This window comes from Lepidochelys kempii, chromosome 5 (assembly GCF_965140285.1).
Source record: "Lepidochelys kempii isolate rLepKem1 chromosome 5, rLepKem1.hap1, whole genome shotgun sequence".
NCBI classification, from domain to species: Eukaryota; Metazoa; Chordata; order Testudines; family Cheloniidae; genus Lepidochelys; species Lepidochelys kempii.
The window spans coordinates 131,276,662-131,304,437 of NC_136384.1; the positions used below are offsets into that span (position 1 = coordinate 131,276,662).

The following is a 27,776-nucleotide window of genomic DNA, read 5'->3' on the forward strand; positions in this document are numbered from 1 at the left end:
CCCTGCCTCACAGGGGTGTGATGATGCCCAACTTCCCTCGCGATGGCCGGACGCTTCAGCGATGGGGGCCGTGTCAGGTGATAGATCACGGCTTTCCCCAAAAAGAAAAGGAGGACTTGTGGCACCTTAGAGACTAACCAATTTATTTGAGCATGAGCTTTCGTGAGCTACAGCTCCCTTCATCGGATGCATTCAGTGGAAACTGCAGCAGACTTTATATATACACAGAGAATATGAACCAATACCCCCTCCCACCCCACTGTCCTGCTGGTAATAGCTTATCTAAAGTGATCATCAGGTGGGCCATTTCCAGCACAAATCCTGGTTTTCTCACCCTCCCCCCCCACAAATTCACTCTCCTGCTGGTGATAGCCCATCCAAAGTGACAACTCTTTACACAATGTGCATGACAATCAAGTTGGGCTATTTCCTGCACAAATCCAGGTTTTCTTACATCCCCCCACCCCCATACACACACAAACTCACTCTCCTGCTGGTAATAGCTCATCCAAACTGACCACTCTCCAAGTTTAAATCCAAGTTAAACCAGAACATCTGGGGGGGGGGGGGTAGGAAAAAACAAGAGGAAACAGGCTACCTTGCATAATGACTTAGCCACTCCCAGTCTCTATTTAAGCCTAAATTAATAGTATCCAATTTGCAAATGAATTCCAATTCAGCAGTTTCTCGCTGGAGTCTGGATTTGAAGTTTTTTTGTTTTAAGATAGCGACCTTCATGTCTGTGATTGCGTGACCAGAGAGATTGTAGTGATCTCCGACTGGTTTATGAATGTTATAATTCTTGACATCTGATTTGTGTCCATTTATTCTTTTACGTAGAGACTGTCCAGTTTGACCAATGTACATGGCAGAGGGGCATTGCTGGCACATGATGGCATAGATCACATTGGTGGATGTGCAGGTGAACGAGCCTCTGATAGTGTGGCTGATGTTATTAGGCCCTGTGATGGTGTCCCCTGAATAGATATGTGGGCACAGTTGGCAACGGGCTTTGTTGCAAGGATAAGTTCCTGGGTTAGTGGTTCTGTTGTATGGTATGTGGTTGTTGGTGAGTATTTGCTTCAGGTTGCGGGGCTGTCTGTAGGCAAGGACTGGCCTGTCTCCCAAGATTTGTGAGGAGCAAGTGGTTTTTAAATCCCTCCCACTACCCAGAAGCCTGGGCAGGGAAGTAAGGACAGCAGCATTTCAGTGGCCCCAGGAAGACAGGGATGAGGTAGCAAGTGACCCCCAACAACAGCAAAACCCCAGTGGCAGCCAGTATAGCACACAGATACCCCCTGTAGTCTATCACTTCCCGGGGCGGAGCCAGGCCTTAGGAGCTCCCCAGCAGCAGCAGCCCCATGTCCCTCCTTACAAGGCTCCATAGCAGCTTGGCAGTGATGTTGATAGTGGGGGTGGAGCCAGGCCTCTGGATTGGGGGTTCTAGGTGGCAGATGATGGTGCCTGGTGGGGTGGAGTTCTGGGGTAGCTGGATGTGTAGGGCATTAGATGTAGTCCAGGCAGGGGTGGGCTGTGATGTCTGGGGGTTGTTGTTCACTGGTGGTGTTCACTGGCTAGCGTGTGTGGATTGCTGGGGTGCGAAGCATGCCAAGGGTTGGGTGTGTCTGTGCTGCGTCACCAGTGGAGTGGGACACTGTTCATTCAGAAGGGGTTCAAAGGGTTAATTCTAATGTTTGTAAAGCGTTTTGAGGTCCCTCAGTGAAAAGTGTTACAGAAATGCCAAATATTATTTTATAGTGAATTCAACCTACAGAAGGGAGATAAATGCTTGAGCACTGGGGAGAAGAGGCATTTAAGTATATTCCATATGAAGGCCAAAGCATAGTGTAGGGTACCCAACTGGGAGCCAGGGACAGCAGGGCCTGATTCTCCATTGCCATGCACCTTGTGTGGTCATTTACACCAGTGCAAAGTGAGGTGGCTGTAAAATGCTACTTCACTTTGCACTGATATAAATGACAATACAAGGCGTAGCGCAACGGAGACTCTGGGCCCTTGGTTCCATTCCAAGCTCTGCCACTGAACTAATGCACATCCTTGGTCAGATTACTTGTGCCTTTGTTTCCCCTCCCATTCTTCATCTGTCTTGTCTATTTAGGCTGCAAGTGCTCTGGCCATAGATTCTCTCTCACACTGGGTTTGTACAGCTCATAGAACAATGGAGTGCTCATCTCAGTAGGTGCCTATAGGCATGACTGTAATACAAATAATATAATGTAGTAAGGGACTAACCAGTGTAATGTAAAGAAAGGCTGTTCTGAACTATAGGATTATGAATAGACACACAAAGAAAACAGAACAGCATACAAAATGGGAAAGCCGGATAACCTGAAATAGCTAAAATAATTGTTACAAAATGCAGCATATAAAATAATAAAACATGAACTCCAGAAAAACAAGAGATAAAAGTTATAGACAGCACTGAGAAAATGTAACATACGCTGGAAGAGAGTGATACAAGGGATGGAGAAAAATTTCCATCATGCAACTGACATGACACAGTCAAGAGAAATGGAACATAACCAGGGGGAAGCATACAAAAGCACATAGAAATGCAGAAGGGGAAAAATGAGCACAAGCAAAATAATTCTTGGTTTTTAGACAAAACTTAACCAGAGAAATATAAAGAAAATATAAAGCAAAATAGAAGTAGAGATATTGTATCATGCAATGATGTTATTGGGCCAGATCCTGAGCTATGCTGCTTTACACCAGCTGAGGATCTGGCTCATTACACTTTGGGATAACGAAAGATGACACATTCAATGACATTTCAAGATCAAAAATGAATGACGTGAAGAAGATAAAGGTAATAGATCCTACACTGAGGGAAAGGCAGCGGAAAATATAAGGAGGATATGGATATGGAACCATAGAAATTAAATTAGAATATTACTACATCATCCAGTTTTTCTCTGCCAATACCAGTGCTTCCTACAGTATGTTTCCTATTTTAGAAGTCCTAAGCAAAAGGGTTTCCACCACTTCCCTGGGGAGACTATTCTACAGCCTCATGTACCACTTTGTCAGGCTTTTCAGGATGCTTGGACCACATTTTCTTTTTCTTAATTGCACCCCTCTGTTAGATAGCTTATTTCTTCACCTGCTTACTTCCCTGGTCCTTCTCGCATGAACAGAGAGCAACAATCCCCGAAGTCCGAAGGTGCAAACAATTCAGTGTTTATTGGGGTGAACTTTCAGCAAGCGATGATTCCAATTTCCTTCCTTAGTGTCCCCCTTCCCAGCTCTGACACCACAGAGCCTTACCTGTGTCCCTGTTCCCATTCCCCATTCCCATTCCCCCCTTTAGCAAAACATAATTCCAATTCCCCCACCCCCATTCCCTGTTCCCATTCCCCCTCTTACTTCCTGATTGACTGCAGACTGTATAGTAAAACTTGAGTTCTACTTAGCTATACCTTAACCAATCATTTTCCTGAAATTTAACTAACCAATCCTAACATATTGTACCACGATTATTTAACCAATTATATCCCACCACCTTCATTGGTTTACACCCAACAAAATTAATTATACAGCAGACAGAAACAATCACAGAACCAGACAGAGATTATACAGACAAACAATAGGGAAGTGGAGACTACAATGATAGAACAACAAAGAAATGAGGATTTCACATCCCAGCTATTGATAAGTGAGTTCTTGCCAGACGGGATGCTATCAAACCAAGTTTTCTTTATATCTTCTAGGCTCTTCCCTTTCTCTTGAGGTGATAGGAATACAATCCTGTCCTGATAATGCCTAACAGCCCAATAGCACCTTATTTCAATGTGACTAGTTTGGAATGTAAGGATGTATGTGACCCTCCACTTCCCAGCTTATGGCTGTCCCTGCTGCTTAGCCAAAGGTCTTAACCTAAGAACACAGCCTTAGACTATCACAGTGAGAGAAGGCCTATAAACAAGCAGACTGTGATTTTGATTCTTGTTTTGTACCTCTATAACTATCTAAGTGATAAGAATACACCTAAATTCTTAAAGTATAGACCTTTGCAGACAGGCCTGAATATCTATATCCTAACACCCTCACACTCAGTTATACCCTCATCTCTCACATTAGTTTGAATCTACCACTGCAGGTTTTTACTGGGAATTGAGGGATATAGCGTCTAACCATGATGTTTATTCTTTCTTGATCATTCTGCTTCCAGCAGAATTAACCCCCCCTAATGCTGAGCGTGTTGTATATAATGCATACTTTGCTCATGTCTATACAATCATTGCTAAATGTTTTATGTTGTGCAAACTGGTCAGCTGACAGGCTGCAGTAGCAGCTTAATTCCTCTGGATGGCACAGCTGGACTACCCACATACCCACTTTCTCTTTCCAGACTCTATAATGGTGTGATACCATATCACTATCAGCATTAACTACAAGGGATACTCTGTCCAGAATGAATGTTGTCATAGAATATCAGGGTTGGAAGGGACCTCAGGAGGTCATCTCGTCCAACCCCCTGCTCAAAGCAGGACCAATCCCCAATTTTTGCCCCAGATCCCTAAATGGCCCCCTCAGTGATTGAACTCACAACAACCCTGGGTTTAGCAGGCCAGTGCTCAAACCACTGAGCTATCCCTCCCCGTTGTCAGACTAGAAAATATGGGGAGGTGTTATTTAAGAAGCAAAACACTGACAGTCTCATGACCATCTAGCTGCATAATGAGGGCCTAATCTAAAGCCCTTGAAATCAATGTGACCTTCATTGACTTCAGTGGACTTTGAATCCGCCCCTAAATTCTAATTCTGTCTGCTGCACCCTGGACTACTCATCGTATTCAAAAATCACGAGAGACTTAAAAATCATGAGATTTAAAACAAATTTTGAGTTCATTTTGTCTTCTGTTCCTGAGCATTTAGGGTGCACTCGGATCATATTTTCAGTCTCCGCAACCATGAAGGCTAGAAACTTACTGAAAAAAAACCATGAAAGCTGAGATTTCCAGCCAATAATAGGACTCCGGGAGCAGGGCCCTTAAGAAAAACACCAAGTATTTCAGACACGTGATAAATTTGTGAAAGGTAGCACCATAGACTGGGAACAATCAATGGAGAGGTGCACTGATGTTATTCAGACTCTTAAAATATGTCCTAATAGTCCGGTGGCAATTATGGTGTGCATAATAGTGGCACCCAGAAGCCCCAAGAGAAGACAGAGCTCCATTGTGGTAGGAACTATCCATACACGTAGCAAGACAAGCCCTGACCCAGAGAGCTTACAGTCAAAACAGATAAGACAAAGGGTAGAAGGGGAAAAAGAGGCAGAGAGAGAGGAAGTGAATTTTTGAAGGCCACATAGCTGGTCAGAGGCAGAGCTGGGAATAGACTATAGGCTTCCTGGTTCCTAGTCCAGTGCTCTAGCCACTAGACCCCATCTAAGAATCTACATATATCTTGTGGTTATTGCATGCTCTATGCCATGCAGTAGATGACTGACAGGAACATTATAAATGATGCTGGCACTGTTTGCTACACCATATCGCCACAAGCTCTATCTAAAACCAGGTGGGGTCAGGAGCATGCACCATCCAATTAACATTAGATTTCATAAGTTAATGCTCTGCCCTACAACAATGTCCATGTCTATTCATACAGTTCTATAGCCAGTCCTTAAAAATGCCTCTGCTGGGGTAAGCTGTCATTTATACCCTTCCATTCCCCTCTTATAGTGACCCTGTCTCCCTGTCTCCATCCCCACCTTCCTTTCCCAAACCATCCATGTTCCCCTACTATCCCTCCCACCTCCCCAACACCACCAGCCCCCCCCAAGTCCCACCCAAACTCTTCTGCACACTTTTACACTGCTCTGCCATTCCAGTCTCCTCCACCATAGCCCATGAATCTTCCCTTCCACTACTACCCGTTTCTCCATTCTCCTCCATCATTGACCCCCTCTCCCCCACATTAATTACATCACACGCAGGCTGGGCTCATCTTGGGCCATCAGTTGCAGAACAAGACACCTATATTCTGGGGGAGCAGAGAATTCTAATTTCCCCCCAAACACAATCCACTTGCCCCTTTGATGTTCCAGGCATAAAACATGAGATTTTTCTAATTTATACAAAAGAAACCTGACTCGGGCCAAAGTAACCTGCTTTCAAAAACAAGCACATCTTTAATCCAAATAATGGAAGCAGTTTCCATAAGCTTCTTCGACCCAGAGGGCCTGAGTCCACTTTGCCTGTGTGTGGCACTTCCACCTACACAGAGTGCTAGCCGCTTGGAATGGTCCTGCTTTACATTCACTTTGCACAGGAGTAGAGAGATGCCCACGCAGAGTGATGCAGCAGGCAAGAGAGAATCAGCCTCGCCATTTTTATACTCCACATGTCAACTTTATTTCCAAGTGACACATCTGATCACAGACTTCGCCAAGTGGATGCATTTTAGCCGGCCCTTGGCTAGAGAAGCACAGAGCTCACTGCACACTCCAAACTTTTATGACGCATTTCTTTTTACAACTGAACAGCACTCCACTGCCAGAACACAGTGAATCTAAGTCCCGTTAGGAGAGCAGGACTGGCTACAATAACTGCACTGTTATAAAAAAAAAGAAGTCAGCACAGAGAACAGATTTTTGCTGAGATCTCCTTGTCAGGGACTTCCAGGAAGCGCAATCTTCACAAAAATGATAGCACAATTAATGTAGTTAGTTTTCCTTTGCAGAACATTCAGGACCTAGGAAAGATTGGATTCCAATCCTGGCTGAAGCTCTGCTTGGCAATAGGATTCGTGAAACTATGGATACTGGATTCCCAGGAACTCAGAGGGATTCTCTGCATATTTATTTTGCTAAGAGAAATATTCTGAGCTCCAGGTTTTTATCCTGATCTCGAACAGCTGCACAAACTGAAAGTAAAAAGAGCATAGCAACAATGGCCTAAGAGCCCTGCAGTTTTCCTGAGGTAAGGGGAAAAATCATCACTGGTGTGGATTTCTTGGTTATCTAACAGCATAGGATGCAGTGATGCTGAGAAAGATGCAAAGAGCTGTCTGCAACCCGTAAAGGGCTGAGATGGAGAACGGGATCAGCAAACCCTAGAGCCTTTGATTGCTGTTATGAACTGTTTAAGCAGATGTAGTTCGATGTTGGAAAACAAATAATCTGTGTGTTGCTGGGCTGTACAATCTGGCATTTTGAATAGATGAGGTTTCCAAAATGCATTTGTGTGAATTTAAATGAGGTTGTTTCGCTCCATAAGAGACTAAAAGTTTGTAATGTATTCCAATCATTGCTCAAATCCCAAACATCTCCACCCATTTTGAAATTCATGGACAGTCCTGATAGTCATAGGTGGCCAGCTAAGCTTTCAAAATAACTAGGGGTGCTACCATAAAACAAATATTTACTGTTACCACTATTTGAAAGTTCTGAACTTACTTTGGGCATTGCAAATTCAGTATGCTGGCAGTGCATCAGCACATGATCCTGTAATATCATCACCGACGGCAGACACAACATGCCAATATGTGAAGAAAGTAAATGTCACCCCCATCCTCCAAAATTAGCAACTCTAGTCTAATTTCTGGCTGGAAATTTTTACTCAGTCAGATTCTTAGTTTTGATCTAAGCAGGAAAAGAAATGGTCCATTGTATTAAAGGCACTGAACTGAGTTCTGTTGTGCTCTGAATGTAGATATTCTGGGTTTACACCAGTCTAACAGAAGGTAGAATTTGGTCCACTATATATGTGCACTATGTTTCCTGTGCACTTCAAGCACTGCAGTGAACCACCAGAACACGTGGCTTGATTTCCAAAAGTGCTGAGCACCTAGGCCGTATTGCCAACCCCAAAGCATTCAAAACTCATGAGACAGGCCTAAAAAAATACATTTTGTGTTCTTTGTCTTCTGGTTTCTCAGCTTTCAGAGTGGACTCATGTTTTCAAAATCTTCTCCGCAGTGATAAAGATTATTTGAAACCTAAGTTTTTAAAAACAGAAGCTGAGATTGGCATGTATTCATGTGACATCGGGAGCTGCGGCTTTAATAAAAATGTCAAATCCACAAGGCATGTAATAAAAATCCAGTGTTGCCAACTCTCGCCATCCATTTTTAAAAAGTCATGGCATAGCATATTTAACTGCTTTCCCCTCCCTTCTCAAGGGAACACAGTGCCAGATTTCCAAGAGCGCTCAGCAGCCAGCAGCTCACACAGAATAACAGGAGCTGTTGAGGCACTGAGCACATTTGAAAAAGGCTGGTTCATTTAGGTACCTAAATGGGAGCTTAGCTCTTCTGACAATCTGGCCCTTACTATTGTGAGATGAAGCACAGAGCTGTGAATGCCCCAAAGGAGTTAGGCATCCAGGTCCCAGTTTCGGGCACCACTGACATGCAAACAACTCCAGCTAAAATGCTATAGGTGCCTAACCTCCCTCAGCTCCTCAGTTCCTTAGGCACTTATGTTTCTGCCTCTGAGCATGTGCGTTGCTGCCTCCTTGTGGGTGTCTGGGTGCTTAGCTCCCATCTAACCCTCCGAGAGATTCACAAACCAGGGCTGCCTACTGGATCAGGTCTCTGAGGCAAGTTCACAGTGATGACAAACCCTTATAACATTTAACCCCGTGGTTAGGGTACTCACCTGGCAGTCTTACCATGCCACCCTTACTGCTCCACTGTGGCTAGGCGGCGCTGCCTTCAGAGCTGGGTGCGCAGCCAGCAGCTGCTTCTCTCTGCTCTTCCTTCAGAGCTCACCCCACCCCAAATACATTCTGTGCCCCCCAGTCTGAGAACTGAAAACAGCGGTGCGAGCAGCATGGCAGGGGACAGCGAGCAGCGCCTGTGGGAACATGAGCAGCCCGGTGGCGGGAGCCCTTCCTGATTGGGGAAGGGTGGCTATAGGGGGGCTAAGGCAAATTTTGGGGTGACTATAGCCCCACAAGGCCCCCCCAGTACTGCCCCTGTTGGTTTGGACCCTGAGTCGCTGTAGATTCAATAGGCCCCCATCCAACCTGAACTAGATGCGTACACCTCCATCAAAGTCCTGCATGGGCCGGAGCCATTACACCTCCTTGCTTGGTGCTGTTGGTGAGAGCGAAGGCTTCTGATGAGTCAACACACTCCATCACCCTGGCCACCGTGGAATAAGTGGATAACAGCAATCATCTTCTCCAGGCCACTAAATGTATGAAGGAGTTTCCATAGGCCCTAGTGATTCATTGTGTCAGAGGCCTTGGTCAGGTAGTTAAAATCCCCCGACTCAGGAGGAAATTTTGTATTCAGTGCTGGGTTTGAATGGTGTGTGGTAAATAAGGGCTAAGGCCACATATTGAATGATGATAATAGAGTTATTGAATAACTACCTATTCACTGAAGGCGGCCGGGTCCCGTGGAAAAATAGCATGTGATCATGTAATTAAAGACTGTTTCATAAAATACATGCAAGTAAGGGGGCTGCATTAAGTTTGCACAGGCAGCCTTAATTCTGGCATTTCCTAACTTTAGAGTGCTGAACTTTGTAATGTTAATATGCTTTGAATGTAGTGTTTTTGGATGTTTTATATTAATATTAACTGTTGTGCACAATGAAAATATTAATGAGGAATTCATTTGAATGTGTTTTGTTAACAGAAAGGTACAAAAAGTCTAACGCACTCAAGAGTAAGCAGGTATGGTACCCTTGTAAGCAGATATGGTTGAAGACATTTTGCTTTCCGTCTCATATCTTAAATATAAAATTATTGGACCACTTAAATATTAATCTTAGTATATGAAATACGTAAGGCTTGATCTACACTACAGACTTATGTTGATAGGGTCTACCAGCGGAACTCCTGGTGTAATTTGCCTCCAACAGCTTTGAAACCTTCTAGTTTCCCATTCATCACAATGCGGAGATGTGTGTCCTCTGGCTCAGTCTGGTACCATGCAGGAGATCCAGCATTAGCAAAATGGCATCTCTCACTGCCATTGAAACAGGGACAGGGATGACTTAACTGTTTCCATAGTTCATTTCTTAAAGACGCATAGGCCAAATCCTGGTCCTGTGTCATGTGGTAATAAGAGGCCATGGCCCAATATAGCCTTGGGACCCAGATGTGTATTATTTGGACTGGGGCAATGCATTGTAAGTGAAAGGGGACTTCTCTTTTCAATTTAAACAAATGTTTAAGTCTGGACAGTGGGGTTATTTTTGTGCATGCTTCGTAGCTACTTTCCATATATCTTCCATAATTCATTCCAGGCCAGACTTGCAGACACGCTGGATCCAGGCAAAGCAACTGGGACTGAACTGTTAGTTTGGCCCTGTATTTCAGATCTTATTGGGAGTTACAAAATACAGGCCTTACACCTCCTGCCTTGCACCTTGTGTAGCTAGTGGCGCTGGAAAGTTTTTAGTAATTGGGGTGCTGAAAGCCAGCCCCCTTACACCTTTCTGCCCCCCCCCGGCCTCCCTGAGCTGAGGCTGGGAGCAGGGCTGTGTCTCTGGAAGTGGGGGACCCGGATAAGGGGTAAGGGGGCCAAGGCCACAGCTAGGGGTGGGCGTGGGGCCAGGAGCAGAGCCTCGGGCAGGGGCCAGCAGCCAGGACACCACGTGCGGGACCAAGAGCAGAGCCCCAGCTGTGGGGCCAGCCGTGGGGCTCTGGGAGTGGAGCCCTGGGAGCAGGGGACCAGGTGCAGGGCGGGCCTCGGGAGAGGAGACCTGGGAGTGGGGGGTGGGGCGGGGCCAGGCACAGGGCCAGCAGCCAGGGAGTGGGGCTGCAGGAACAGAGCCCTGGGCGCGGGGCCAGGAGTGGGGCTGGCAGCCAGGACCCGAGTCCCAGATGAGGGGTTGAGGGGTGGAGTGCGGGCGGAGGGCCGGGAGCAGGGCATAGGCATGGGAAGCACCCCCAGTTTTATACATGGAGCCAGTGGCTGGGGAGCGGGGCATGGGGCTAGCCCCCGGGACCGGAGCCAGGGAGTGGATCCCTGGGTGTGGGGTCAGTGGCCCCGCATACAACCTGGGAGTGCTACAGCAACCCCCACACCCCTACTTCCCATGCTGATGTGTGCAGCCCATTATACCACGCAAAGGGCATGTAAAACACACCCACACCAGCAGGCTAATATTTCAGCCCTATGCTGCACAGATGTAGAACATGGTGGCAAACTCATTGGGCAACATTTGCTGCTGCTGCAACTAGCTTCTGTGGGGCACAGTTGAGAGGGGGAATCACAAAGGAGCCGGTCGCAGCTCCACGGTTCTAAGGCCAGTTTGAGGCCAGCCAGGCATAGATTAGAGCAACCTAGTGGGTGCTCTAATCCTCTCCAGCTGGTGATGTCCACAAGGGGGTCTCTAGGCACTGTCTTGATAGCAAGGACGAGTAATAATAAATGGTTTCTGATGGGGCGGATAGAGGTATTTCTCACTCTTGTTATTAGACTGAGTTCTCAGACTCATAAGTGTTAGGTAAATTGTCAGGCTCTGATCATTTACACCTGTGTACAGTGAGTGCAAATCAGAATCCTCCGCTCAGCGACACAGGTGTTTTTACAGGTATTTTATACCCATTTTTCACAAGGGTCAATGCCTAGGAGGTTCATGTCAGTGGAGAATGAGGCCCTGTCTAGGTTGTTAGTGTGCTTAGCAGGCCTGGCGTCTATCTGGAACGTATGTAGTAACGGTATCTGCTAAGTGCATCTCAGTGTTCCACTTGGTACTAATTTTAACTGCACTTTTGTTGACAGCACATATGTTTCTAATATTTGCCCCTTCACTCTGTGTTTGATTTAGTCAGTCCATCCACCTCCAAGGTATCTTTGGTTCAAAACGTTGCTCTGATGTCTACAGAAGAACACAGTCCTGTCTAGACATTGAACCAAACACTGAGCTTGGAATACAGTCCTTGATGGAGTCTCCTTCTGAGCAGCTGTGGCCATTGAGAAAAACAATGACAGAATGGGAAAGCACAGCAGGAATGACTGAAGCTGTAGGAGGAGCTGGTATCCCTGATAACAGGCCTTGACCACCACTTGGCACTCTGTGGGCCTGGCAGCACAGCATGATTAGAATTGGAAGGAAGAAACTTTGGGCATCTTTATTCTGCTTTACGGCCTTCTTTTTTCTTCTTGTTACACTCCAGGTACAGTTAATCCTCGGATTGGGTAGCTGAAGAGTTCTAGTCGTGGAAGGGAGGGAAAAGAGATGCACGTGGTTGCACTCCAACTGTTACACAATTCCGGCAGGACAAAGATGTCATTAAAGGCCCTAAATATTTTCATTAATAAATAACACTTTAAGAAGAATCTTTGTAAAGAATTTCTATTAGTTGTGTACTTCACTGAGAGCACAGGGCTAGAGGGGAAAGGTAAATGAATTAATAACTTCCTTACAAAATAAGGAGAAAAGACAAAACCCAAAGGCAAAAAATCAATGTGGGTAATAAGGGCTTAGAAAACTTTTAGTAATACTAATCATATATAAAAAATGAAAACAAAAGTCCACAATTACTTCAAAGTCTGATCTTTCTCCTTTTTTAAAATTATTATTTATAGGCATTCATCAGTAGCCCTTCTCTTCCAGACAAATGAAATTTTGATGCATGTTTAAAGATGTCTAAAATCATTAATAATTTTGGACTGAGCTACTGACTGCAAACTATGGCCAGGAAGCCCTGAGACAGTTGACAGAGTTGAGAAAGTGTTCTCAGAGCTGGGTGTCTCCTGGAGCATTGTCTCCAACGCATTGTCCTTTGATCATAATATCACAAAACTCCTAAATCCCAGCTGTTTGGACCTGCAGCCATTCCATAGTAGCCCGGGACTTGTCTGGCCACCTGTTCAATACTTGGGAAAGTATAGACCACCAGGGAAACCTAGGTGCTGCCACGAATGGTGATGGTGACTCAGTAAGTGGCATTCTTCCTTCCAAGTCTGTACTGACCCAATGGCCATTTATGGTGGTAGGAAGCACAGCGTCAGGCCAGCAAAAAAGTCTGATATGAAAGATAAATATGTTCATCTTTTTCCATAATATATAAATAAGCATACCCATTGCAGAGTATATTTAATTAGCATATCTTTGGGCAGAAGAAAACAGGCCCATTCCTCCTGCGGTATCTTCAGGGCAGTTTCTCCTCTTCCCCTGGAGGAGGCTGGGGCTTCATTTCCCCTTTCCCACCCCAGAATTGTCCTTTGTCCTGCATTTTGCTGATCTTCTTCTCCTGAAGTCTGAGCCCCTCCTCCCCAGCCCCCAGGGTCTCTCTCTGTCTGCTATGTGCCCACTTACTTCCACCCAGAGCAGCTGGGAGGAAAGCAGTGGGACTCGGCTCTGCCCCACAGCATGCCAGCCAGCACAGCTAAACCAGCTTGGAGGTATCTTAATTTGCTGCTGTTTTAGACCAGACTGGCCTTTATTAATAGATAGCAACCATGGCTCATGTAAGTCAGTCTTGGCTTGCTGACAGACTCCTCTAGACTGCAATCTCAATAGCTCTCACAAGCTAAGCGGGTTCATTTGGTCCGGCCAAGAGTTGGATGATATAATCATAGATATCAGAGTGTAACCCTCCCCCCTGCCCCCAACTATTAAGCACTCATCCTTCGCCCTGCACACAAAGAACCATTTACAGTGTGCAACGTAACAAGAAGGTTTTAGTGATCCTACAAAACCCGGGGCAATTTTGTGTATTCTTGAGCGCCTCTTCTCTTGTATTTTCACTGTTTACTGACACCTCCCTTTTCTAGAGCATGCCTGTAACAGGCAGGGCTTGGATGACCAGATGTCCTGTTTTTAAAGGGACAGTCCCGTTTTTTGGGACTTTTTCTTATATAGGTGCCAATTACCCCCCATCCCCCGCCCCGTTTTTTCACAGTTGCTATCTGGTAACCCTAGGCAGGGCTAATTTTAAAAATGGGCCTTCCTCCATTTTGTAAGTCTTTATGAGACAGACAGCAGAAGGTATATTATAAACTACGGTGCCCTCACCAGTTTCAAGGTGAATAAATTACTTTGTCTACTTAAATTCCCTTTACAGTTTCAAATGGGTATAGTATTTTTCACTTCTATACTAAAACAGCCATGAAGTGCTGCTTAATGCTACTAAACAGCTGCCAAAGTCTCCCAAGAGATGGCTGCATTTCACTGACAAACACAAGGAAATTAGCATCTGCTAGCTAAACTGTATGTCCCTGGCCATGCAAGTTATGATGTATGTGTTTTTCTCCAAAGGTGGTTCTTGAACTGGGCAAGTCTGAAAGGAAGATAAAAGTCTCCAGTTTACAAGATGGTTCATTAAAACTGGAGGAGCAGCGGAAACATGCATATCAGTTTTTTAATAAACAGGAACTCTACAGCTATACCAGGAGAGTTTTAGATGCGGCCAGATACCCTATCCTGCTCTGGTGGTCCCCGCTGACTGGCGAGACTGGGAGGTTAGGTCAGTGTGGACAGGATGTCTGTTTCTTTACTATCAAGAGGACCTACCAGCATAATCACATGACAAAAGCCTTTCTCTTCTATGGTAAGGAACTGAGTCATTTTAAATGAGTGAGTTCCCTCCCCTCTGCTATTTCTCTGTTATAGATCAAGTACAGAGCAACTGTAACCCTCCACAGCAGAAGTTGTTAAAGTCTGTCTGGTGACAAAGTGCACCAGCAAGTATCTCTACTTGCACATAAAGTGTAGTTCTACTCTGAAAAGTGATCCTGGGAAATGGCATTATGGAATTACTTGTGCATTGTCTCTGGCTGACTTCTAGATCAAATGTGCTTGGTTTACATGTGACATGGACATTCTTCTCCCTGCCCACCCTGAAAAGCCAGCCTCAGATCTGAGAGTCAAGCTTGTTTCTTTCCTAGCCTCGCCAATTTGCCTTATGTGATAACAGCCCCATTCCCTTCCATGCCAAAGGGGTAACTAGTTGACTGTGAGTGGAACTCAGTAAACAGTTGCCATTGACGATGCCCAAAGAGTAGAATCTACCTCTCTCTCTGAGCAGTGTTGGCTTTGCAGGGTAGCAGAAGTAAAAAGCAGAAACAATTTTTGTCACTAAAGTAAGCAGATATAACTCGAAGTGCATCAGTTAAGAAGCTGCAATTTTTACACAGTTTCTTTTTAGAGAAAAACTGCATTTTATGCATTCAGTGCGAGGAAGATTTTTTTATTCTCTGACTGTAAGCAGCCATCAACTAAAATGTCTGATATTAGAAGATTATTTCTGGGTTCAGCACCTTGATTCATTAGCTCAGAGGGGCACATGTGGTTTATTTTTTTTTTAAACAAAATGTGAACCACAGAAAACAAATGGCTTTTGATAATCAGTGAGCTTTATTTAACACTGAACTGCAAACTTCCCACCTCTTCCATTCTGAGAGCTCTAAATTACACCCAATTCCAAAGGGTAAGTGGGTCAGTTTAGTTTATTGGTGAGCCTGTGCTGAAGCATGAATGGGAAGAAAAAATAGCAAAGGAATAAAAAGCTGACCCATTTTAAATAAAAGGAAACCAAAGCTTACATCACATGGATACTATAAAGTCTGTGATATTTCTGGCCTATGACAGTGCTTCTGTTTGCCACCCCCAGCTCTAGCAGAAGTACAATTTGCTCATTGTACCAAGCTTGAGGAAATGATTAAATATACTTAATTAAACTGGAATGCATATATTAGCAAAAAGACCCTCCAAGTACTTTTTTTTAATCACAATGACAGTGCACATTTTGAAACTTTTTGAAAGGCAAAGTCAAAAATGTTAGTTTTTACAATAGCAGGGAATGATTTATCACTGCCAGTAAAGGCAGACTCAAAGCTCGTATATTATATTAAATGCGAAAAAGAAACCCTATATTAATGCAAGGCTGTTACATATTTAAACACAGCAAAGTTAAGGAATTCATAAAGCAAGCTCTCATATTAGCATTAACTTGCCTTTATTGTACATTATGGATAAGCTTTTCAGAAGGTCAGCCATCTCCTGGAGAGTGCAGTTTGCTCCTGTGAAGTTTGCACCTGCCATTGTCTTATGGGTGGAGATCTGGGTGTTTGCATCTCAAGATCTCAACCTGTGGGCCGCTTGCAGCCCAATCAGCACAGAGCTGTGGCCCACGTGACATCCTCAGGGACATATGGGTAGTATTGGATGCGGCCCACAATGGTAAATAGGTTGAGAACCACTGCCCTAGATTCCTGCCAGGGAATTGCATCCCCAAGGGAGAAGCTTCCCTGCTCTGCCTCTGAAATTTTTGCCTATGGATATTCAGAAGGTTTCGTGCCTTAAAGTAAAAGAAGAAGGTGCTTTTCGGTGGGATTGTTTTACTAGCAATACTTGCTTTTGTTTACGGTGAATCATCCCTGTTTACTCTCCCAGGCATTCTGTGTGGGTGATGTCTCTACAGAGGCACTGCTGACCTGTAATTTTTCTTCTTTGAAAAGTATCACCAGAGGCCCATCCTCTCCTCAGAGTTCAGGGTTCTGTTCAAAGGTGAAGTGTTGCCTCCAACAGTGGATTTTGCTCCTGCCCTTGGGAAGGTTTCCAGGCAGTTCCTTTTTAAAAACTGGGATCACAGCGTTTACATTTGCAGGGAGAGCTCCTGCTTCCTCTGGATTTAGGAATGTATGTCTCCACTGCAGTCAGAGATGTGATTGAAGCTAGGGTAGCCATTCTGCCTAGCTTTAATCTAGCTAGAATGACAAAAATAGCGGTATAGATGTGGGGGCACGGACCCCAGCATGGGCTAGTAATGTGACTATGTACCTAGGGTCCCATCTGTGCTGAAACCCGTGCTGTTGCATTTACATTGCTATTTTTAGCCACACTAGAAAGCTAGCTCAGGTATATCTCTCTTAGCTTCCATCACACCCCGGATTGCAGTGGAGCCAAACCCTCAGAAGGTTCTGCCAGGAGCCAAGGCAGCAGCTGCTAGAAGTGAACCTCTTGGCAGGGGATGGTGTCCCAACTATCAAAGCTGCAGACATGAGAATTTGAAGGGTATGTCTACACGGCAGTCATGGAGTGTGATTGCAGCTGATGCAAAGCCCGGCTTGACAAAACCCTGGCTGGGATGATTTAGCTGGTGTTGGTTCTGCTTTAAGCAGGGGGTTGGACTAGATGACCTCCTGAGGTCTCTTCCAACCCTGATCTTCTATGATTCTATGATGTGGACATGCCCAAACCAGCTTTAATCCAGCTGGCTTGAACACTGGAGCAGAGAAACCAGGCAGTGCATGCTCAGTATAAGCTGGCCATGCAGCTTCGCTGCTCTAGTAGCTGAGCTAGGCAGATGAAATCTAGCTCGGGTATGTCTGCACAAGCTGAAATCGCACCCTGTGACTGCAGTGTACACATACCTTAAGAGCCAGGGGAGTTCTACCCTCTCTACCCCTGGGAGATGAGACCCTGCGTGCAAGGTGCTTTCAAAGGAGCAGAGCCTTTTCACATCCCCCATTCCCCTCTGTACTTTGCCACGTATCACAGGTTTCCTAATTAATACTTTGGAGACTATAATTATGAGTGCTTTCCATCAAAAAGTTGGAGTGTGCTAATAAAGTTTGCGGATGATACAAAGCTGGGAGGTATTGCCAATTTAGAGAAGGACCGGGATATCGTACAGGAGGATTTGGATGACCTTGTAAACTGGAGTAATAGTAATAAGATGAAATTTAATAGTGAGAAGTGTAAGGTCATGCATGTAGGGATTAATAACAAGAATTTTAGTTATAAGCTGGGGACGCATCAATTAGAAGTAACGGAGGAGGAGAAGGACTTTGGAGTATTGGTGCATCACAGGTTGACTATGAGCCGCCAATGTGATATGGCCATGAAAAAAGCTAATGCGGTCTTGGGATGCATCAGGCGAGGTATTTCCAGTAGAGATAAGGAGGTATTAGTACCGTTATACAAGGCACTGGTGAGACCTCATCTGGAATACTGTGTGCAGTTCTGGTCTCCCATGTTTAAGAAAGATGAATGCAAACTGGAACAGGTACAGAGAAGGGCTACTAGGATGATCCGAGGAATGAAAAACCTGTCTTATGAAAGGAGACTCAAGGAGCCTGGCTTGTTTAGCCTAACCAAAAGAAGGCTGAGGGGAGATATGATTGCTCTCTATAAATATATCAGAGGGATAAATACCGGAGAGGGAGAGGAATTATTTAAGCTCAGTACCAATGTGGACACAAGAACAAATGGATATAAACTGGCCATCAGGAAGTTTAGACTTGAAATTAGATGAAGGTTTCTAACCACTCAAGGAGTGAAGTTCTGGAACAGCCTTCCAAGGGAAACAGTGGGGGCAAAAGACCTATCTGGCTTCAAGATTAAACTCGATAAATTTATGGAGGAGAAGGTATGATGGGATAACACGATTTTGGCAATTAATTGATCTTTAACTATTCATGGTAAATAGGCCTAATGGCCTGTGATGGAATGTTAAATGGGGTGGGATCTGAGTTATTACAGAGAATTCTTTCCTGGGTATCTGGCTGGTGAATCTTGCCCACATGCTCAGGGTTCAGCTGATCGCCAAATTTGGGGTCGGGAAGGAATTTTCCTCCAGGGCAGATTGGAAGAGGCCCTGGGGGTTTTTCACCTTCCTCTGCAGCATGGGGCACGGGTCACTTGCTGGAGGATTCTCTGCACCTTGAAGTCTTTAAACCATGATTTGAGGATTTCAATAGCTCAGACATAGGTGAGAGGTTTATTGCAGGAGTGGGTGGGTGAGATTCAGTGGCCTGCATTGTGTGGGAGGTCAGACTAGATGATCATAATGGTCCCTTCTGACCTTAATATCTATGAATCTATGAATCTTGTTCCACCTTCTTTATCTCATCATAATCTTATTAATTCCCCTTTGTTCCACAGTGGCAGGTACTGTCATCATCTCTTTAATCCTTAAAAGATCTTTGTCTACCAGCTAGACCAAGATTATGTGTGTGGTATTGGAATCATTTTAGGGCTTTTACCTCGACTGCGTATTTCTACAGGCTTCCCTTTGCCCAATCCTCCTCTTCTCAGTTAGTCAGTTTTACACTCCCATTTACAGTCCCTCATCTCACTCTGCTTTCTTGCATCCTCTCTGTAGTCTCATTTTTCTTGACACCTCCTCCAAGAGGAAGTGTACATGTAAAAGTCAAGGTTACTCTGAAGTCTATGGTATTTCACTATCCTCTACTCTTTATCTCTTCCTAACACCACTTAAAAGCATGTTTTAAAAAGAAAATAGCCCTCATGAGCTACTGTTCTAATAATTCACCTCCACTGCTAGCAGCTCACATCGCAATAACACAGCGAAAACAGAAAAAACAAGGGTCATTTTCCTATATGCGGTATGATGCCTCATCATGGGAACATACAGTCACCACACAGAATCACATGTAAAAAGAAGAGGATACAGAATGCTTTAACTCCCCCAAATACCATCCGTGTCCTTTATGACTCTTGCAGTAGTGGTATTAGGATTTTATACCTCCACCCATCATTGTAGGAGCTGGTTGGATTGAAGGGAGTGTCATTCTTATGATGGGAAGTCTTTTCCAAAGAATTAGGTCTTGCTGCATTTCCTAAAGATGGTCAGACTTTGGCTTCGCCCGATGACCTCTGAAAGTTTGTTTCATGGCCAGATCCCCTTGATTGAGAATAATGATTAAAATATCACATCCAAAGTACTGTACTAGTACTTAAACTACAATCAAATAATATATACCGTAGTCCCCAGCCAATAAATTGTCCTGATATAATTTTTTTAAGCACTTTGCAGTTAATCCCAAGACACAAATCACAGACTAATCAAATGAACTTCACGCAAAAAGTACTGGAGATACAGCAGTGGTTCTCAAACTAGGGCCGCTGCTTGTTCAGGGAAAGCCCCTCGCCGGCCGGGCCGGTTTGTTTACCTGCCGCGTCTGCAGGTTCGTAGAATCACAGAATATCAGGGTTGGAAGGGACCTCAGGAGGTCATCTAGTCCAACCCCCTGCTCAAAGCAGGACCAACCCCCCAATTTTTGCCCCAGATCCCTAAATGGCCCCCTCAAGGATTGAACTCACAACTCTGGGTTTAGCAGGCCAATGTTCAAACCACTGAGCTATCCCTCCCCCCAGTTATCCCTCCCTCGCCGATCCAGGCCAATGGGGGCTGTGGGAAGTGGCGTGGGCCGAGGGATGTGCTGGCCGCCCTTCCTGCAGCCCCCATTGGCCTGGAGCGGTGAACTGCGGCCAGTGGGAGCCACGATCAGCGGAACCTACGGACACGGCAGGTAAACAAACCAGCCCGGCCCGCTGGGGGCTTTCCCTGAACAAGTGGTGGCCCTAGTTTGAGAACCACTGAGCTACAGTGTATGATTTACCACCACGCTCTGGCTGCTTTGGGCCATTCTAGTGATGCAAAGCAGCCAAAAACCCAGTCTAAGGGGACAGTTGAATGGCCAAGTTTATGGCCACTTTGCATTGCTGGAGTGGTCTGAGTGAATCCATACCAAATATCCATTTGTCTGGTTTAATTCTCTTACCTGTTATAACACCTTGATATTTGGTTACTAAAGCTTTTTGGAATAATGTCTTTCTTCTTCTTATCCGGGGGAGGGGAGTGGAAGTAAGGTTACTTTAAAGGTAAATGGGCCCAAGCTCCGATAAGCATGTGTAATTATTGGGGTTACTGTGTACCCCAAACCTCTAGGGGTGCCACTAGCATGCCTAATGTACCCCATTTTGAAGGCAGGCACAGCAGGTAGGTCTTGTAGGCGCTAGCCCTGGTGGGTCCCAATAGCCAATCAGACACATGGCTACTAGGGCTGGCAGGAAAGGAGAAAGGTCGCCGATACCCTGGATACAGAAGCTTAGTTACAGTTCGAAGTGAGCAATAGTGGTTCTCGTTTGGGCCCCTGGGGCAGTCCAATCGAGAGGCAGGGCACTTCAGGCCTAGTGCCTGGGGTGCCCTCTCCAGTCCAATCTGTACTCAAGCAAATAAGCATCTGCAGGCTTCCAAGCCAGGCTCAGTTAGTGTCTCTCATTGGGGGTCCCCTTTGCACAGGCTCCCTGCCCAGCTGTTGCTGCTTGCCCAAAAGCCCCACAGAGACCTGCACCCAGCTATGATGTCCAGCAGTCACAGCCTGTCCATTTGCAGCACAGTTCCCGAGGCTTCTCTCCAGCTTCCTGCTGCTAAGTGGCTCCCACTCCTAAGTCCCAAACAGGGCCCTGGCACATCCTCGTTCAGGACCTTACCTGGCCAGGGGAAGGGGATGCACAGTGAGGAGGAGGCTCATGGGAGTTGAAGCCCCTAGCTTTGCAGATCCATCACACATGATTCATCTTAATGGTAACTCATATTCTCCAAGGCCCATAATCTGAGAATTTGGTTACACGAGAACGTGTGGTACAGATCCCCACATCCCCACACTGGTGTTTATTGTTGTGCGGTAATTATTGGTTTAATAATTATGACTATTGTATCTGGAATTTTATTTTGACTCTGTGGCCCTTCGTTCCAGAGAAGGAAGCAATCCTGTTATTTCAAAGTGTCTTACAACAATTAAAAATAATAATGAGTCCACTAAAACGCAAAATTAACACAACCCTTTTTGGCCTAACTGTAAGCTAAAACACTGCTATTCCATTACAGAGTTTACTGGAAATATTAAGAGGCCAGTTGTGCCACCTTTACTTATGGTGAGTAGTACCTTACTACAGGACTAGTCCTTTTGCAGTCAACAGAACCTTACTACACATACAATCGTATTCATTGTGAGTAAGAGTGGCACAGGTAGGCCCGAAGTAAATAACAAGGGCCTTTTACAGTGATTTAAATATATATATTTTTCCTAAAAAGAAAAGGAGTACTTGTGGCACCTTAGAGACTAACCAATTTATTTGAGCATGAGCTTTCGTGAGCTACAGCCGATGAAGTGAGCTGTAGCTCACGAAAGCTCATGCTCAAATAAATTGGTTAGTCTCTAAGGTGCCACAAGTCCTCCTTTTCTTTTTGCGAATACAGACTAACACGGCTGTTACTCTGAAACCTGTCATATTTTTCCTAGTTCAATATATTGAATATAGGAAGTGGGGGAGGTTTAGATTGGATATTAGGAAAAACTTTTTCACTAAGAGGGTGGTGAAACACTGGAATGCGTTACCTAGGGAGGTGGTAGAATCTCCTTCCTTAGAGGTTTTTAAGGTCAGGCTTGACAAAGCCCTGGCTGGGATGATTTAACTGGGAATTGGTCCTGCTTTGAGCAGGGGGTTGGACTAGATGACCTTCAGGGGTCCCTTCCAACCCTGAGATTCTATGATTCTATGATTAAGGATTTGGCTAGTAACATTATTTGTGTTTGTCTAGGTACTGACTTTAATATAGATAGCTTACCCCTCCCTCGTAAACGCCATCACGACTGGGCCCTTTTCCATGAAGAGTCGCCCAAAAACAACTACAAGCTCTTCCACAAACCTACCATCACTTTGTTCAACCATACAGCTACCTTCAGTCGCCACTCCCATCTGCCGCTAACTACTCAGTATCTGGAGGGCATAGAGGTCATAAAGTCTCTGAGATACATGGTTCCACTGCAAAAGAAGAATAGCTTGAGAAAAGGACTTGCACCGCTTGTGTATGTGCAGTCCGATTGCGACCCTCCTTCAGACCGGGACAGCTACGTGCGTGAGCTGATGAGCTACATCCAGGTGGACTCCTATGGTGAATGCTTGCATAACAGAGACCTTCCTCAGCACCTCAAAAACCCAGCCTCCATGGATGATGGTAACTTCTATAGAATACTTGCTCAGTACAAATTCATTCTTGCTTTTGAAAACGCAGTCTGCGAGGATTACATCACTGAAAAACTCTGGAGGCCCCTCAAGTTGGGAGTGGTACCAGTGTACTATGGGTCCCCCAGCATTACGGACTGGCTTCCTAGCAATAAGAGTGCAATCCTTGTAACAAGATTTTCACATCCCAGAGAGCTGGCGCACTACATCAAGGCACTGGACACAAATGACCAAGAGTATGAGGCCTACCTAGAATGGAAACTGAAAGGGGCCATCTCCAATCAACGACTGCTCACTGCTATCCGAGAACGCAAATGGGGAGTCCAGGATATCACGCAGGACAATTATATTGATGTGTTTGAGTGCATGGTGTGTAATAGGGTGTGGGAAAACATCAGAAGGCAGGAAAAGGTACTCATAACTCTAATTGTGTTTGGGGTTGTTTTCTTTTAAATATAGCTAGCTTTGGTGAACAGAATCTGACTGATCTTCCAACAGGGCTAAAACTCCCATGCCATGCTGACATACACAGACTGATGTACACTTTATTTAGAGAACACTGCCTCGTAAGTTCATCAGTTATGATCATGAGGGGCCACTTGTTAGGGTCAGAGAGTAGTTCTATCTCCTTGGCCTCTCTCCTGGGATTACTAGTTGTGGTGGATTTTTCTGATAGGGACACAGCACACCTGGAATTAGACTGAAACCACAAACTCATGTCATGACTCCCTCAATCATCATGCAGTAAAGATGGGCAGCCACCTTTTCAAAAGTGCCCACTGATTGTAAATTCCACAGAAGTTTAGGTGCCCAATTTCAAGCACCAAGAATGGAGGTACCCAAAATCTATTTTAAATTTTTTCCCCTTGGTCCTTTATCAATATGAATTGAATTATTTTTACATCTGCTTATCCAAATCAGGAACTGTGCTCACATTTACATTATCACACAAGCTGGCTTGGGACATCTCCTCTGCTCTTTTCTACTGTGGCAGTCTGAACTGTAGTGCTTTCTTATCAACCAGCAAGGGGAGACAGAAAACTCTTAGGAAGATGAACTGTACTCATATGCAAAATGGCACTAAGAATACTCAAGTTGTTTTCAGCTACTTGTCTGTTGCTCATTAGTTAAAGGGGATTAAAAATTTTGCCATGCAAATTATTGAGCATTCAGCTTATCTAGGATCCTCAATTCAATGGAGCCTTTAACTGATTGCAAATTTCGGATCAAACAACTTCTTTTTTGCTTAACCATGCAAGTGGAGGAAGCAGGTGTAGGAGAGAGTAACTATAGAACTGAAAGCTGAGATTCTCCTCATTCCCACATTGCTGGGTCTCCCTAATCAAGGAGGCTTCCAGGACCAAAAGGCCCGCTGAGTTCACCAGTGCCCGTTTCATAGCTCCTACCACACAATGCTTATATATTGAAATGATAACAAGTAAATGATAACAAGTAATTGCTAAACTCTTAGAGTCAGAATCTCAGCTGGTATACATCAGCGCCGCTCTGTCGAAGTCAAGAGAACATCACCAATTTATACGAGCTGAGGCTTTGGCTATTATTCTCTAGGAATCTGATCCTGATCCATTGAAATCAGTGGGAGCTTTGCTAATGACTTCAATGAGCATAGGATCAGACCCCAGAGCAGGGATTAGAATATTTTGCTGAAATGACTCAGTGGATTGGTAGCTACATAGAACCTTTCGCAGTTAGGTTATCAGTTCAGTGCAGCCCAGTTCTGTCTCATCTGGGAGCTTTTACCATTTGGTTTCTTTTTTCGGTGGCCTATATGAAAACTAATTTGGTTTCAGTCCAGTTCCCCGTGAAGAGATGTCTCCCTTCTGAAAATCAGCGCCATGACTACAACTCTCGTGGATGTGAGAGAGACAAGGAGGTAATATCTTTTACTGGACCAACTTCTGTTGGTGGAAGAGACAAGCGTTTGAGCTTACACAGTGTCCTGAAGAAGAGCTCTGGGAAGCTCAAAAGCCTCTCTCTTCCACCAACAGAAGCTGGTCCAATAAAAGGACCAACCAGCTTGTGTCTCTCATATCCCAACACGGCTACAATGACACTGCAAACAACTCATGTGGATGGGCAGAGAAACCAATCTACGCTTTCACTCTCCAGGGCATGGTTAAGGTACATTATGCAGGGCAGGGTAGGGAAGCTTTCAGTTTCACTGCATGTGCGGTGCCCATTCTATCAAAGCAGGCAGGCAGGTTACAGTCCAGAATGTGAACTTCACAAAGAGGTGTTCCTATGGTGCAAGAAACAGTGAAATATGCTTTCACTGAGAAAGAGAATTTGGGAGGAGAAGAATTCGGGAGGGATAGCTCAGTGGTTTGAGCATTGGCCTGCTAAAACCCAGGGTTGTGAGTTCAATCCTTGAGGGGCCCATTTAGGGATCTGGGGCAAAAATTGGGGATTGGTCCTGCTTTGAGCAGGGGGTTGGACTAGGTGACCTCCTGAGGTCCCTTCCAACCCTGATATTCTATGATTCTAATCAATGCAGCTATCCATGACCTAGAGTCTAATTAAACCCTTCCTGTGTTTCTCCTCCATTGCCAGGGATTGTCACCCAGGAGATGGAACGCACAAGTTAACCACCTGAGCTGCCCGAAACCTGAGGCTTTCTTGTTCTCCTCTCCAAACATACGCTGGGCATCTCTGCGAGAGATGTGGATACCAAGCTTTGAACAATCCAAGAAAGAAGCCCGAGCACTGAGACAGCTGGTGGAAAGGAATATGAATTTTACAGCTCAGGAATTTTGGACACTTGTATTCAAAGAATAAACACGACAGGCTATTGCACAGAGTGAGCTCCCCAAAGGAGTGCGCTTTGTAATATTCTTTTGCACACTGCCTTAACATCTGTAGGTCAATAAGTACAGGAAGGAGTTAAACTGTCCTGTAAGATAGAATGCAGTAGGTACAGTACTCAGTAAGTACTGATAAACTACAGAATTACCCGAGCGGCTTTTTAAAAACTATATTTTTATACTAATTGCCATTAGCTTGCACATTTGAGCATTAAGACCCCTACTAAGGAAGGTGCTTAACGCACATGCCTGATTTTAAGCCTATGAGTAGTCCCAGTGAAGCTAATGGGACCACAGCCACTTGCTTAGTAACAGGCCCTTCCTTGCAGAATCAGGCCCTTCGCCTTCTCTGATCCAAGCTCCCACATCCCGGGGTTGACATCCACAGGCTGTGGAATAGTTTATACAATCACATTGGTGTGACCTCTGTGGCAGCGTGCCTTTGAGACAGGTGTAGCGATCAGGCTTGCTGCTGAGTAGGTCTGTTTATCATCAGTCCCCTTGGCATTCACAGGTTTAGTTGAGACTTGGCACGCTAAGACGTCCTGAGGCTGAGAAGGAATGTAAAATGCATCAGTATTTAGCACTGGGAAATTCCAGCTGCTGCTTCCCGGGGATGGAAAGAATGAAAATGTGCTGGGTAAGATTTAACAACCATCTCCTTTTGAAAACATAGAACCCTATGAATTTTTGCCCTCCAGGAGGGTCACTCCAGATTAAATAAATCTGTTTATTCTGTAGTAATCTATTTTCTTTCATGTAGACAATAATAGCCGCACAAAGGTAAAAGGATGCGATTGGCTGAAGCAGGGATTAAATGAAGGGCCTGATCCTGCTGCAAAGCCATCCCTGTGTGGACACTGGAAATGCTACAGTGACACAGCTGGAACAGAGCTGTCACAGAGTCAAAGTGCCTAGCCCGCTATCGGAGCCAGCCCATGAGGCATATCTGATACCCAGGGGTATGTCTACACTGCAGAAATAACCCCCCCAAACCAAAACTGTGCAACGAGTCTCAGAGCCTGAGTCAACTGCGGGACTTGCACTACCGGGCTCAAAATCGCGGGCAAGACGTTCCCGCTCAGTCTGCAGCCAGTCTGTGAGACCAGCCCAAGTGGGAACATCCACACTACTATTTTTAGCCCTGTTGCATGAGCCCAAGTCAGTTGACTCAGGCTCAGACTGGCTGCCTTGTTTTTGGTTTGCAGTGTAGACGTACCCTGACATGCAGTCTTCAAAAAAATTGCCTGTTTTACCTTTTAACATAACACCAAGAGCTGTAAAATATTGCGCTCTCTCTCTCTCTCTCTCTCTCTCTCTCTTTTAAGAAGCTGTGAAGAGGGTTGATGCTGGAATGATCGGGCCATCTGAGAGCGATGAACTAAGCATAAAGTAGGAGAACAATGGAGCGACTAATTTAGAAATCTTACACTGAATCAATGACTAAGAAAGTAATTAAAGACATACAATATAAGAATTACTGTGTTCATTTCAGTGCAGCATGGGCCCTGGTCACACTGCTGGTGCATGACTGGGCTCTCTCCTGCACACAGGATGCTGAGATGGGGTGGCACCAGTTGGAAATTCAGCCAAATACGTACTCAGGCGAGGCATTAGAGAAAGTTGCAGAGGGATCTTGAAGGCTGTAGGTGCTGCATACTTGCCATGTGTGTGATGCCTTTTACCAGTCATCTGCCCTGTGTCTGCCTTCCAAGAAATATGGTGATACAATGCGTGGTCTCCCAGCTGCCTTTCTGACAGTGGATTGGGAAGAACAGCACATGGGGCATCTCTGTTTGGGCCTTAAGACCCCAACACACTCCTTCCATCTGCTGTCCTGAGCAATTAAGTATAGCATGTGGATTCAGCTACTTCTCCACAGAAGTGCAAAGCAAATGGTCATGCCTAGAGAGTAGCCCTGTGTAATGCATCTTCAGATCTGGCCGCATGCTTTACTCTATGTAATTATTATACTTCATATATCAAACTAAACAGTGTAAAATAAATATTTTCCAAATTAAAAAAAAAGTCCCCAAAAGTAACCCCCCATCTCTTATTGGGCCAAATTTTATAATATTTTTAGCAGTTTAACTAACAGCCATCTTTGTAGGAAACCAAACATTACAAAAATAGTGTAGCATCACTAAAGCTTAGACGTATACAGAAGGAGTAGGAGGAAGAGCAATGTTATGATAAAGTTCTAACTGCCCTACATTTTCTGCTGAATGGTTTTTAAAACT

The 27,776-nt window shown here is 45.0% G+C and overlaps 1 protein-coding gene across 3 annotated transcripts; it reads left to right on the forward strand.

Annotated features, from left to right (window-relative positions):
- The first annotated feature begins 6,859 nt into the window (after window positions 1-6,859).
- On the forward strand, window positions 6,860-27,181 carry POFUT3 (protein O-fucosyltransferase 3). 3 transcript variants are annotated; one of them, XR_012159234.2, is made up of 6 exons: window positions 6,860-6,947; window positions 11,759-12,107; window positions 14,195-14,486; window positions 22,290-23,125; window positions 25,286-26,498; window positions 26,865-27,181. XR_012159234.2 is itself a non-coding variant. In XM_073346324.2 (5 exons), exons 2-5 carry the CDS (start codon window positions 12,027-12,029, stop codon window positions 25,508-25,510), a joined length of 1,434 nt encoding a protein of 477 aa, XP_073202425.1. In that variant the 5' UTR covers window positions 6,860-6,947; window positions 11,759-12,026; the 3' UTR covers window positions 25,511-27,181. The 3 variants fall into 3 exon arrangements, 1 of the variants encoding a protein (XP_073202425.1); XR_012159235.2 differs by having other exon boundaries at window positions 25,286-26,176; window positions 26,300-27,181; XM_073346324.2 differs by having other exon boundaries at window positions 25,286-27,181.
- The last annotated feature ends 595 nt before the right edge of the window (window positions 27,182-27,776 follow it).

Coding starts and splice junctions, on each gene's coding strand:
- POFUT3 (XM_073346324.2), top strand. CDS start 12,027: ATGATTAGAATTGGAAGGAAGAAACTTTGGGCATCTTTATTCTGCTTT. Junction 12,108..14,194: donor TTCTTCTTGTTACACTCCAG/GTACAGTTAATC, acceptor TTTTCTCCAAAG/GTGGTTCTTGAACTGGGCAA. Junction 23,126..25,285: donor ACATCAGAAGGCAGGAAAAG/GTACTCATAACT, acceptor CTCCATTGCCAG/GGATTGTCACCCAGGAGATG.